This window comes from Mauremys mutica, chromosome 13, assembly GCF_020497125.1.
Source record: "Mauremys mutica isolate MM-2020 ecotype Southern chromosome 13, ASM2049712v1, whole genome shotgun sequence".
Lineage (NCBI taxonomy): Eukaryota > Metazoa > Chordata > Testudines > Geoemydidae > Mauremys > Mauremys mutica.
Window position 1 is genome coordinate 24,345,788 of NC_059084.1, and position 12,567 is coordinate 24,358,354.

Genomic DNA, 12,567 nt, shown 5'->3' on the forward strand with positions numbered 1-12,567 from the left:
ATGGACAGCTAGATAGCTCACTGGAAACCCTGGGTTTTTCCTCCCCCTCCCCAGAATTGCAGACAAGCTGTGGAGGTGAATAAGTTAGAGAGCATTCACTTTAAAATAGGACTTTTTATTAATAACTTCAGTATGTACAATAAAGGTAAAATTGAGCGAGATAAAAAAAAAGTTCCCATTCTCTTTTCAAGGCAAGTATCACAAGTGCTCCAGCATGTCAACAGAGCTTCTAGAGCAGAAGACAAGGTGCTCATTTGGACCAGTCTTTAGAAATCCAGGTTTTTCATGCTAACAGTGTCCTTGTGTGGACCAGTACAGGAGATTCTCCTAACACTATCAGACCTTATTCCCCTTTCTCCTCCCCACAGAGACAGAATAATGAATAATGTTTTAAAAAAACAACAACAACCCAGACACCAGCATATAAATTAAGGCAGAATGAATAAATTAGCCTTTAACACACACACATTCAGAACAACATCAGGTTCCATTTAAATTTGGGAGCCTTTTTCAAAACACCTCCCACCTACATCATCTGGGCACTCAGATTGGTAGTTGCCCATGTATTCAGTAGGTACTAGTACATGTAGGATTTGGAGCAGTTTCATACTTGGGAGATCTGAATTCTTCCTAATGCTGGTGGGAAACTGCCTCTCATTACTAGGGTGCAGAGCTTCCAGCCTGGAAGAGTGGAATGTAGTTTAGTCCAACACAGATTATGCACAAACTTGTCAAGTGATAGCTTGACTGAAGTGGCTACATCAGAAAGACTCCAAACCAGATCCTTAGCTGGTGTAAATTACTGTAGCTCCACTGTAGTCAGCAGAGCTATGCTGATTTACATCAGCCAAGGATCTTGCCCTTCCTTTAAAAAGAAGGGAGGGAAGATATAACTAAACACACATCCATTACCCTTTGGCTTGCTGTTAACAGATGTTACTGAGGAAAGTCCAGGGAGTTTTGCTTGATGTGTATATTTAAGTAAAAAATCCAATGCCATCTTCCCATCACAGTGACTCGTCACAGCATAAGGACAGGCCTGATCTACACCTAAACCTTAGGTTGACCTAGCTATGTCACCCCTGAGAGACGTAGTTAAGTCCGTAGACCTAAGCCCCAGTGTAGACAGCCCTAGGTCAACGGAAGACATCTTCCATTGACCTAGCTCCTCCCCCTCAGAGAGGTGGATTTACTACAGCTACAGAAGAACTCCTTCCATTCTGTGATTACACTACAGTGATGTAACTGCAGTGCTCCAGCTGTGCCACTGTAGCGTTTCTACCGTAGACATACCCGTAGTGCGAACAAATTTCCTCCTCCCCATTGATAGAGCAATCAGACAAGAGGGAGGAGACAGACTAGCTATGTGTATGAAGCACAGTTACATAGACACGTCCAAAATAAGTAGGCCAGTTGTTATTGAGTAAGTGACTTGCAGTGTACTGAGATGTGGTTTTGGCATGAATGATGGCACTAAGCTTCTAAACATAAATAAGACCATGGAGTTAACTTCAATTCTGTAGGAATAAAATCTCTAACTAGGACGATCAGCAGCCTCCCTGCCAGAGGAAGGAAAAAGCTTGTGCATCACAGTGAAAGAGTTCAGGTCCATTCCAGTTAGTGTGCTAGTCCGAATTTCTTTAACAGTCATGAGCAGAGGACAGTGCCATTTTAAAATCAAGACCATCAGTTAAAATTAGGTTTCCCAAGTCCTATTTAAAAACCTGAAAGTCCTCATCAGTCGGTGCATAAGAAAACCCTAAAAAAGCATCTGAGGCACTGGAGCAGCTGGCTGCTAAGTCAGGTGTCCGGGTGATGGAATTCGAGACCGCTTCTTGTGTGAACTCTGGGTCAAAATGTCGCAGATCAGCAGGACCAGACTAAAAAACAAACAACCAACCATGTATAACATCATTTCAGATGAACAGGCCTAAGCTTTCAGATAAGTTATTTCTTTAGACAGAACTGTTTTAGACAGCTGTGACCAAACCTTTATTTTATGATCCCACAAAAGAGACATTAGCTTACAGTTCAGGAAGTATACTTAAACAGCACTAAAGAAGAAGACGTCATCAACTAAGACAACTAGCAGTGGGGCAGGGGAAGAGGGGGAATTTTGCAACACACACAGTTTCTCCCCCCATCCTCTGTCACAGAACTTGCCGACTGCATCCCCCGATAAGTGGAGCAACTAGAAGCGGTGATGTACTATGGGAAGTTGAGGAGGAACAGACAGGCAGAAGATGCAAGTTACTTTTAAGTTTCCAGAGGATGATGATTTCTCCCCTTCCTCCCTCCAACCCCCCCACATCTAGAAGCAGCTAGAACATTTGAACAAGGGACTTTTGACCACTGCAGTCTCAGTTCCCTTCCCATTAAAGTTATGCAGGGAAAACCGGCATCAGCCACCACCACTTACCACATTGGGGTTGAAGGGAGGAGTGATCCTCTTGTGATACAAGTCATCCCAGTTTATTGGGCTGAAGAACACATGATTCTTTATCTCAAGCTGCAAAGAAGGGGGGGGGAATAATCACTCTCCTGCCACCTTCCTCCTCAACCATCCCTTTTCCAACAGTCACTAAATAGGCACAGGCTCCCCGATAGTGGATGGTTGTAGCTCTACAGCTACATACAGCATATTGGAAAAAAACAAGCTGTTTTTTGTTCCTCATCTTGGCAGACTGGAATATCCCCAACACAAAAGACTTCATGAGTTTACTGTATCCTGTTTATGGTACAGGGACACTACATGCTGGCAACCCAGCCCTTCCTCACACCTTTAACCATGACAGCATAAAGTCCCCTCTGCAGGTCTTAACATCCTGTGCCCAGTTCTGAACCACAGCTTCCTGTTGTGTTGCTAACATGGAGCTTAACTCCCCCCACCCCGCCCTGCCCCCCTCCCACAAACACATACACACACACACACTCCCAACGCCCCACCTCAAAGTTGTATTTAGATACACCCCTGAAGAGATTGCAATTCACAAGTCGCACACAAGCAATATCATGGTGCTTTGAAAAGTAGCCAAGCCAAGCCTTATGGGACACTGCAAGGTAGCTAGGTCCAGGGCTTGAATAATGAACGTTTACCCAGAGGGAGCTTTCTTTCTGCTATGGAGAGCTGTCATTCCACTTGACACTGAAGTCTTCCTAAGACTAAGATCAACCAATGTAGAACAGATATGAAAGAGGAGTGGGGCTCGGAGGAGGGGTGGGGTTGGCTGTGTATGAAGAGAATAGGTTAGGATGGGAAACAGCACGTACAAAGTCCATCTTGGCCCCCAGCCTCCTCTTCTGGTCCTTGTGAAGCAGTCCCTGTAAGATATCACAAGCTGCCATGGTCTTGGTTCCTTGGATCTGGAGTGGCTTGTGTAGAATATTGTCATACATCTGAGACACATCCCGGCTGTAAAAGGGAGGCTGATAGGGAAGAGAGGAGAAAATCAGCTACATAAGACATGAGATACCATAATGAAGCATGCAAACAATTTCAGAGCTGTGGGAGACAATTCATCAGATTCCATTTCTACAGTGTGCGCGAGGGAGATAGAGAGGCTAAATGCTTTCATCTCAGTAACATTAGGATGACTATTTCAACTAGTACTTCCATTTATGTTGGGATCGTCCATGTCATGGTACCCTATACATGGAACTACTGCTTTAGTGGCCCACAGCCTTCAAAAGGTCATTGCTTTCTTTAAGGAGCATCTCTTTGCTCTCCAACAAGCTGCAGTGCATGATTTTAAGACTCACCAACCCAAACAGCATCTCATAGAGGACAGCTCCCAGACACCACCAGTCTACTGTTCTGTCATAGGGTTGTTTTCTTAGCACTTCTGGGGCCAAGTACTGTGAAGAGTCAGAGAGCTTTGTTTGAGACAAATTACAAAGGCTTCCATGACTACATATTCCAGGTTGCAGTTAATTAATCTCTAAATCAGGGGTTGGCAACCTTTCAAAAGCCGTGTGCCAACTCTTCGTCTAGTCACTCTAATTTAAGGTTTCGCGTGCCAGTAATACATTTTAACGTTTTTAGAAGATCTTTTTCTATAAGTCTATAATATATAACTAAACTATTGTTGTATGTAAAATAAATAAGGTTTTTAAAATGTTTAAGAAGCTTCATTTAAAATTAAATTAAAATGCAGGGCCTCCCGGACCAGTGGCCAGGACCCAGGCAGTGTGAGTGCCACTGAAAATCAGCTCGCATGCCGCCTTTGGTGCGTGTGCCATAGGTTGCCTACCCCTGCTCTAAATAAAAGCATTAGGGAGGTTCGGGGCTGTGATTTCCATCAGCTTTTTTTTTTTTAAATAGAACTTCCCCCTGCCACAAGACTGGATTTAGAGCTAAACTTTTCCTAAAGTTTGAGAAGCTCCCATCTTCCTATATGCAACTTGAGGAAGGGAGTTTTAGCAGAACTCTAACCAGTGGTGTGGCTCTTTGCCCTAGATGTACAGCTATTTCCAAAATCATGAGTGGCTGACTAATAGAGTTCAACTAACCTGGGAAGTTGCAGATTTCCCATCCCTGTATCTAGCATGAAGACACCTGTTATGTCAAGAGGTACTGGTGACTGCCTCTTTGAGACTGGGTGTGAATGTACCCTTCCATAAACATAACTGTCAGGATAAGTTAATCAGAAGCCCCCTCATCTAAGATCAAAGTGGTTGTGAACCTGCCCAGGAGTTTGGACTGAGTGGGTGGAGGGGGTTTGCTGAGTAAGGGGGAAGAGGTAGAACACACAGAAACTAAGAAGAGACAGAAGAGAGAGAGCAGAAGCATAAAACGAGAAACCCCGGCAGGAGCTGGTGAGGACAGCATGACCCTGGAGAAAGCCAGGGAGAGTTTTTGGGTGTGTTGGCTAACGAGGCTTGGGGCTATAAGCTAAGGGCTTGGCTACACTTGCAAGTTAGAGCACATTAAAGCAGCCCCAGGCACCCTAGCTCACTCCCTGTCCACACTGGGAAGGCATGTAGAGTGCTCTGACTCCAGGGCTAGAGCGCTCCTGGTACTCCACCTCGGCGAGAAGATTAACACTTGGCGCGCCTTTGGCTGAAATGCCCCGGCGTCACTATGAACGAGGTGTTGCATTACTGCGCTCTGATCAGCCTCCAGAAACATCCCATAATCCCCTTAAGTCAAGTGGCCACTCTTGTCATTGTTTTAGAATCGCTGCAGGAATGCGGATATGCCCTTTGAAAGCTCTATTTCTGACAGCCAGCTGCTTATCTGCTCCGGGACAAAGCAACCATTACTGTGGAATGCTGTGTGTGAGAGAGAGGCAGGGGGAGGGGGGTCTGCTGCTGTCTGAACTTACAAGACAGCATGCTGACATGCTCTCTCCCCCCACATACTTACTACACATTCCCTGTCACACTCCACCCACCCCCCCATCTGAAAAGCACGTTGCAGCCACTTGCATGCTGGGATAGCTACCACAATGCATTGCTCTCTGTGGCCGTTGCAAGAGCTGCTAATGTGGCCACGCCAGTGCACTTGCAGCTGTCAGTGTGGACAGATTGCAGCGCTTTCCCTACTGTGCTCTACAAAAGCTGGTTTAACTCAAAGCACTCGACATCTGCAAGTGTAGCCATGCTCTAAGAAACTGCTTCATTTGTTCTTGGTCCCTCTTGTGTTCAGAGAAGCAGAACTTTGACACACTTGTATTTATTTACAAAGCAAAACCTGATTATTGCCAGTTTCTACTCCCATCTGGAACATTCCTAGGGCCCCAAACTTTGACTAACTACTTGGTTCAAAAAGAGGCAACAACACCCTTAAGGGAAAGCTGGGTTCATTTTACGGGGGGGAGTAGTGAGTTAACAAGAGATATTTGATGAATGACCGAACTGGGAGCAGAAACGCACATCAGGGAAGTTACAGAAGCGTCTGCGAGTGGCCTTAGCCAGCTCCACAGACTGTACTGGTTAACACCGCCCAGCAGGGGAGTTTTATGCCTTCAGTGCTGCTACTGGGGGGCATAGATCAGCATTCACGTCGCAGTCCCCATCAGTACCCGACCCAAGCTGGGAATGCTAATGATCCAGCCAGCAGGCCAAATTCAGTGACGAATCCTGATCACAGGCCAACTGAGGCACGTTGCACAAGCGCTAAGAAGAAGTGCTGCTACTTACATATTGTAAGAACCACATGCAAGATTTCAATAGTGCTTTACAAAGACAACAGCACACCAGGCACATTGGCATGTAGCTATTTTACATGCTAGCAATCTCAGCATAGAGTAAGAAGGAAGAGTCAATACATCTAAGCTTCCACAGAACTTTTACTGAATTCATATCACATGGCTCAGTTTGTGGGCCTCAGCAGTAAAACAGGTGCAGCCTTATACGCATATCCTCAATCACTGTCCTGAGTTTATGCACAGCAGAGGGAGTTGAATGGAGCGTGCCTGTAACATGGCAATGGACCAGCACTAGATTCAGGTGCATAAGCAGCTTTGTGTTGTTTGTATTCTATTTCTCACAGAAAATTCTGCAAGGAGGAGAATGGGACTGGAGTAGCAGCAAATACACCGTAAGTCTCCCTTCCCGTTGCCTTCAGGGAGTTTCATCTCTACCCAACACTTTAGTGAACCAAATCCAGGCTGGAGAGTTACTTAAATCTGGCCTGCTAGTGTTAAGGAACCAGAAGAGAACCCACCTATTGAATGCAGCCCCCTGCAGTCAGTCTGAGAAGCAGCAATGCTTCTGGCATTTCAGCTGCATTGGGGTGAGTGGGACAGAAAAGTCAGGTGAGTGGCAGGAAGCATTCCCTCTCCTATCCCAAGCAAAAAGTACACCTCTATCCCGACATAACGCTGTCCTCGAGAGCCAAAAAAATCTTACCGCGTTATACATGAAACGTGTTATATCAAACTTGCTTTGATCCGCCAGAGCACGCAGGCCCCCCCCGGAGCACTGCTTTACCGCGTTATATCTGAATTCGTGTTATATCGGGTTGCGTTATATCAGGGTAAAGGTGTATTTTAAATTGTGTCCTTCCCCCACAGGGGACACATTTTACCTTGCCACCATTTACAGCTGTGCTGGAAACAAAACTTCCTATTCTTGGTAGCATTTTACAGCCACTTTGCAGTGGCGATGTCACAAGGTGCAAGGCAGCAGAGAGGGTCATAACCTGCGTCATCAGGAGACGCTAATGACAATGTGACTATTAACTTGGTGTTCTGTGAATTAAGGGGCAGCAGCAAGTAAATATCTGGAACATTGTGCTCATAGCTACAGGAGTAAGTATTATAATCAAGGAGCGTAGCTAGAGAAGGTCCTGGCTTCCAGGGTCAAAGTTGTCACCATGGCTACTGGAAGTCTTGCCAGGTTCTGCAAGAACTCCCATTCCAGAATCAGCAGGATTCCCCCCTCCCCCAAAAGGTTGCAACATTTTAAAAGCAAGTTTATTCAACGTACTAATCAGTTTAGTAAAAGCCATCCTGTCACAAGTTAAAATAAGGCCTTGTCTACATGCAAAAATTGTAATGCTTTAACTATAATAATGTAGTGAAAACAGTACAGCCCTGTTCCTCCCTCTCCTCCGCCGCCCCCCCAGTGTGGATAGTTTTATCAGTGTAAAGTTATACTGGTGTAAGCACCTTTATACTTGTATCAGAGGGGTAGCCGTGTTAGTCTGGATCTGTAAAAGCAGCAAAGAGTCCTGTGGCACCTTATAGACTAACAGACGTATTGGAGCATGAGCTTTCGTGGGTGAATACCCACTTCGTCAGATGCACGTCACCTTTATATTGCATCCATACTAAAATATTTATACCAGTACAAAAGAGATGTGTGTGTAGACCAGGCCTATCTCCTGTTAATTGAATGCCCTGGTGAATTTCTCCTATTTGGATGTTTAAATCTGAAACCTGATACCTGTGGAGCAAAGTTTAAAATGAAAACAAACAAAAAACGGTAAGGATATAAGAGTCAGTCAGCAGTTTCTGCAAGGGTGACATTTGAAAAAAAATCATCATTATTAGGTTTCAGAGAGGACACCGAGTTGACACAAGTAAGCTTTTTAGAGGCAATGGTTCACAGTCCATTAGTCCAATCTAAACTTGGGCCCTGCTACTGACAATGGTCATCAGCAATGGATCCTCCTCAATGCTTCTAAACCCCATGTCAAGAACACACATGTTTTCAGCACCATTCCAGGGAATAGAGACTAGGCCCTCCTCAAACACACCCTATTAAACTCAGGCCTTGTCTTCACTTCTAAAACCATGGGGTAATTAACACATGCAAGCTATCCTGAGGTAAAAACCACAGGGAAGACATGTTAGTGCAGACCTCAGCTAGTTTACCTTGTGGTAAAACCAAAGTGCCTTGTCTTCACTGTGTTTTTACCTCAGGATACCTCGGACACATTAGTTGCCCCAAGGTAAAGGCTGTTTTTCAGCAGTTTACCCCTCTCCCACCAGTTGCAGTAGGAATGCAAGTGGAGGGGAGGAAGGGGAAGAAATGGGGGATGGCAGTGTTACATTGCTAAGGGAATAATGCTTTTGTAAAAGGGTATAAGAATTCAGTGGGACCCAAACTAGTATGCCAGCAATAGGGAACAAACAGAACGTTTTAGCCTCCTTGGTTCCTTTCATGCAACATGCCAGCATATTCAGCACCATGCACGTCAAAAAAGAGGCTGAGACCGTCTCAGATCTTGGTCTCCGATTTTTCAGTGATGCTGAATACACACAGCTCCGATTGACACCTCTGTGAGGAGCTGAGCACCTGCAGCTCTGATGTGTCAGGCAGTTAGTGCCTAAGTAATTCCCAGTTAACAAGAAAGTTGACCATACTGTACCTCTGGGGTGCCACAAAAAGTAGAGGTCGTTTCCTCTGGCTCCATTCCTTCTTTGCAAAGTCCGAAGTCTGTCAGTACTATGTGTCCCTAAAGAGGAGAAGGGATTTCAGCCTAATCAAGCTCTCCCTACTGGGAGTGCATGGATTTCTAGCCCCCTTTGCTGTTTTCATGTGCATCTTTCAGCTTCGCAACTGCTGGGCATTTATACATACAAACAGATTGAACAGGAAATCTGACGGGAGACTTCTCACAAATATATGGTTTAAATGTAGGCTTGTAAGGATTTGATTTTTATCAGTAAACGTCAATTTCACTGTACCCACAAACAGATGTAAAAATATACATTTCTATCCGTAATAATAAACTGTACACTTTTTTCAGTTTTAGAAAAATGCTGCTTGAGAACTTTTTAGAGTTTAAGGATATTTACAGGTACTTTGTATATTTTGACGTGATACTGACAATCTGCATTTTAAAATAGTTATAAAGCTTTAACTTTTTGAATCTCAATGTCAGCTATAATTAAATAATTATCTGATCTCCCCCCAGTGTCTGACACCCCCCCCCCCATAATTTCCTGCAACTGTGAAAATTTAAAAATTTATGTCAACATCATTTAAAAAAAAATTGAAATAAAATTCTGCCACGCCTATGTATAAGTATCTATTAAACTGGCCAGACTGACCAGCATAGCCCTGTGATCAGTTGAACAATTCGTCCTCCGTCAGTCCAGGGAATTGCTTGGTTAGTGGAGCTTTACAATGCTCAAGTCTAGACCTGCCATCTGGGATATTTAAAATGCTTTTCCATGGGTTAGTGCTCGGATATAACAAAAATGCTAACATCTGAGCTCTGGGAAACTACTGAGTAGCAAGAGGGAGTATGTGTACACAGAGTTTTACAAGTCAGTGTGGTGGCTCCCCCTACTGACTGGATGTGGGGTATACCAGGTTATTTGGGTGATGGGGGGGGAAGGGAGGCAGTAATTACTCATGGTTCCTCTGTCATACCCAAGCTAGCGTGCGCAAAAAATTGTGAAGAGAATGCAGGAAGCAAGCGTGTTTGCAAGAGAGCCGAACATACCTGGCAGTCCAGGAGGATGTTTTCAGGTTTTAAGTCCCTAGAAGAAAAGAAAGATGTGATGCTGAACCAGATTTTCCGAAAAGCTCAACACACAACAGCTCCAGTTGAAAAGAATGGGGACTGCAGGGGACTGAGAAATGTTGACAGTCTGGTGCACTGAGGTCTATGAGAACCCCATGGCCATCAGGAACTCTAGAGTTATAGCTCCCGCAGCAACCATGAATCAGCACAGCATGTGTTTGATATACAAATATTAGTGTTTTTGTAAGGCTAGAGAGGCTGCTAGGCATATGCTATAGTATCTGGTCGCACAGTGTGGCAGTTACAGCTGCTGTGGGAAACATCTTTAATTTCCTGACCTGGGACGTTGCCTCTCATGCGTTGTACTAAACTACCTTCTCCTCCCATTCAAAACAAGCCAAGCTAACTTCACCCCCTCCTTCCCAAAGCCAAAGCCCCATTCAAGGACTGAAAGAGGGAAATCAGGGGAAGGGGCTCAGGGAGGTGCTACCTGAGAAGTTCTGAAACACACAGGAGATCCTGGATCAAGAGCATAGTTCTGAAGCCTAGTTTAGGAGGACAACGCAGCCCTGCCCAGTAGTTCTGCACTTTGCTTTTAGGAGTGCCCCTTGTAACATGCCTGCACGGTTACAGTATCAAGTAGTTTCCTGTCCCTCCTCAATAATTTTACACACACTTAGGTGCAGCCAAGGGGGGGGGGAACAGGGAAGAGGGAGTTACTAGTGCCTGCTATACTTACCAGGGACATGCACCCTACCTGTAGATTATGTTCAAGGAATGCAGGTACCCTACCGCACTGGCTACTTCAGCTGCGTAAAAGCAGGCACGAGGTTCACGGAAACAGCGCTCTCGCTGCAGGTGGAAGAAGAGCTGAACAGAGACGAAACAGCCTGTTGGTTACTTGGGAGCAGCCCTCTCCCGTCATCCCGTCCCCCCTCCCCACAGTGTTGCTGCCATGTGCAGGGACATTCTGAACAGCCCCTTTTCTACCTTCTGTTCACTCCCATTGAAAGCTAACCCCTCTCCCCAGCACTAACACCTCTTTCCCAAGAAGGAGAGCTCTGGAGGCAGCTGGGCTGCTAATCTCAAGCCTTTGCTTGTTGAGAAAGAAGTCTCCTCCTACAAAGAGGCGAAGCTATTTGAATGCCAGCCACCGAGTGACCACTGCGGTTTACAGAGAATAAACTGTGCCAGCCTTACTGAATTAGCTAGAGCCAAGCTGCCTTATTTAGCACCCTGGATGGGTGCAGTCATGCCCCCCCAACATCACCATTACAGTCAACCTGGTCACAACATAGTCATGCCTCCACCTCACTACAACTTGTAGTGTAGACTGGACCTCAAGTGCAGTCTGTAAACAGGCTAATCATCAGAGACAATGTCTGGCAATGACACATCTAAGATCCCCTCCCTTCTATGAACTGTAGCTGGGCAGGGAACAGTCAGGTTCAGCCTTTGCTGCTTCAACATTTGCTTTCAGTTGAGGTTCAGGAATGGGAGAGCAAGTGGTGCCACCCAGCAGCTTCCATACGCTAGAACAGGATGGACGAGAGGGACTCACACTAGAGTTTTGGCAGCCAGCTATAGTCAGATTTGACCCCCAGTGGTTTGAGACACTGCCATTCCCCTCCCTCACCATCCTTGCCTCAGATCTTCCTTCACTGACGGGCAGCCCGACCTCTGCTGTGCACCTATAGGAGAAGGCCCACATGTGACAGATTGCAGCTGAAGCCACAAGACAAGCAAGAAAGTTAAGTGAGGGGTGTGTGGGTTATTTTACAATCTAGATCAAAGAGTGCCTATGGGGCCAGGCTACTGCATGTGGAAGATTTTGCCAGATGTTATTTCTAAGGTGCTTGGCACCAGAGTCTCATTCAAAAAGCAGTGTTCCTAAGATAGGTCTCTGACTCAACTGATGAATGCCACAGTAGTGTGTGTCCAGTCTGAACAAGGTCATTTCAGAAACAGACATGACGCTGCTTTAGCACAAACATCTACAGCTTGGTTCCTGATGGAAGACAAATAGAGCCAGGACTGTTAACGTACAGTGAGAGTCTAAAATGACAGCTGTACACTTGCACTCACCTCTCCTCCATTGACATAGTCTAGCACAAAGTAGAGCTTCTCGGAGGTCTGGAAAGAGTAGTGGAGGCCCACCAGGAAAGGATGTTTCACGTTTTTCAGCAGCACGTTGCGTTCCGCCATAATGTGGGTTTGCTGCGCAGAACCAGGCAAAGATGTGTTAGTAGGTCAGTTAGTGCCGTTCCAGAGTCTGGCAGGCGAGTGGCCACCTAGTGCTGAGAGATCTTCAGATGGAAGGTTCTCAACAAGTTCCCAATATTGTTATTCATTCTGAGGCCAGCTGGCCGTTCCTGGAGGTGACTAGGTTTAGTATCCGAAAGGTCAATACCCAGTCCCTCTGAAGGATGCCCTGGAGCTAGCAAGCAAAGGCTTGTTGAGCAGGATTCCTCCAGAACCACGTTTGACAATTCCTCCCCCTCCTACCTCCCTGTGGCACTTCACAACACACGCATACTCCATGCTGTGATATGCACTAGCAGCCATAGTCTACAGCCCAGGGCCTCCTCCTGGGAACACAAGACACAGTGCCTACAACTGTGAGTACTCATCAGTGAAGTTAATGG

General features: G+C 45.7%; 1 protein-coding gene across 8 annotated transcripts in view; it reads right to left on the reverse strand.

Annotated features, from left to right (window-relative positions):
- Positions 1–106: 106 nt before the first annotated feature.
- Positions 107–12,567, reverse strand: part of SGK2 (serum/glucocorticoid regulated kinase 2) — a 36,890-nt gene continuing 24,429 nt past the window's right edge. For 7 of the 8 annotated variants that reach the window (XM_044985650.1, XM_044985653.1, XM_044985655.1 and 4 more), the window contains 8 exons: positions 12,008–12,139; positions 10,680–10,792; positions 9,902–9,938; positions 8,819–8,905; positions 3,760–3,855; positions 3,271–3,426; positions 2,420–2,509; positions 107–1,880 (listed from right to left, as the gene is read on the reverse strand). In XM_044985650.1, the coding sequence (XP_044841585.1) occupies positions 1,713–1,880; positions 2,420–2,509; positions 3,271–3,426; positions 3,760–3,855; positions 8,819–8,905; positions 9,902–9,938; positions 10,680–10,792; positions 12,008–12,139 (879 nt within the window). In that variant the 3' untranslated portion in view covers positions 107–1,712. The remainder of the gene's footprint in view (positions 1,881–2,419; positions 2,510–3,270; positions 3,427–3,759; positions 3,856–8,818; positions 8,906–9,901; positions 9,939–10,679; positions 10,793–12,007; positions 12,140–12,567) is intronic. The other variant, XM_044985654.1, reaches the window with a different exon arrangement.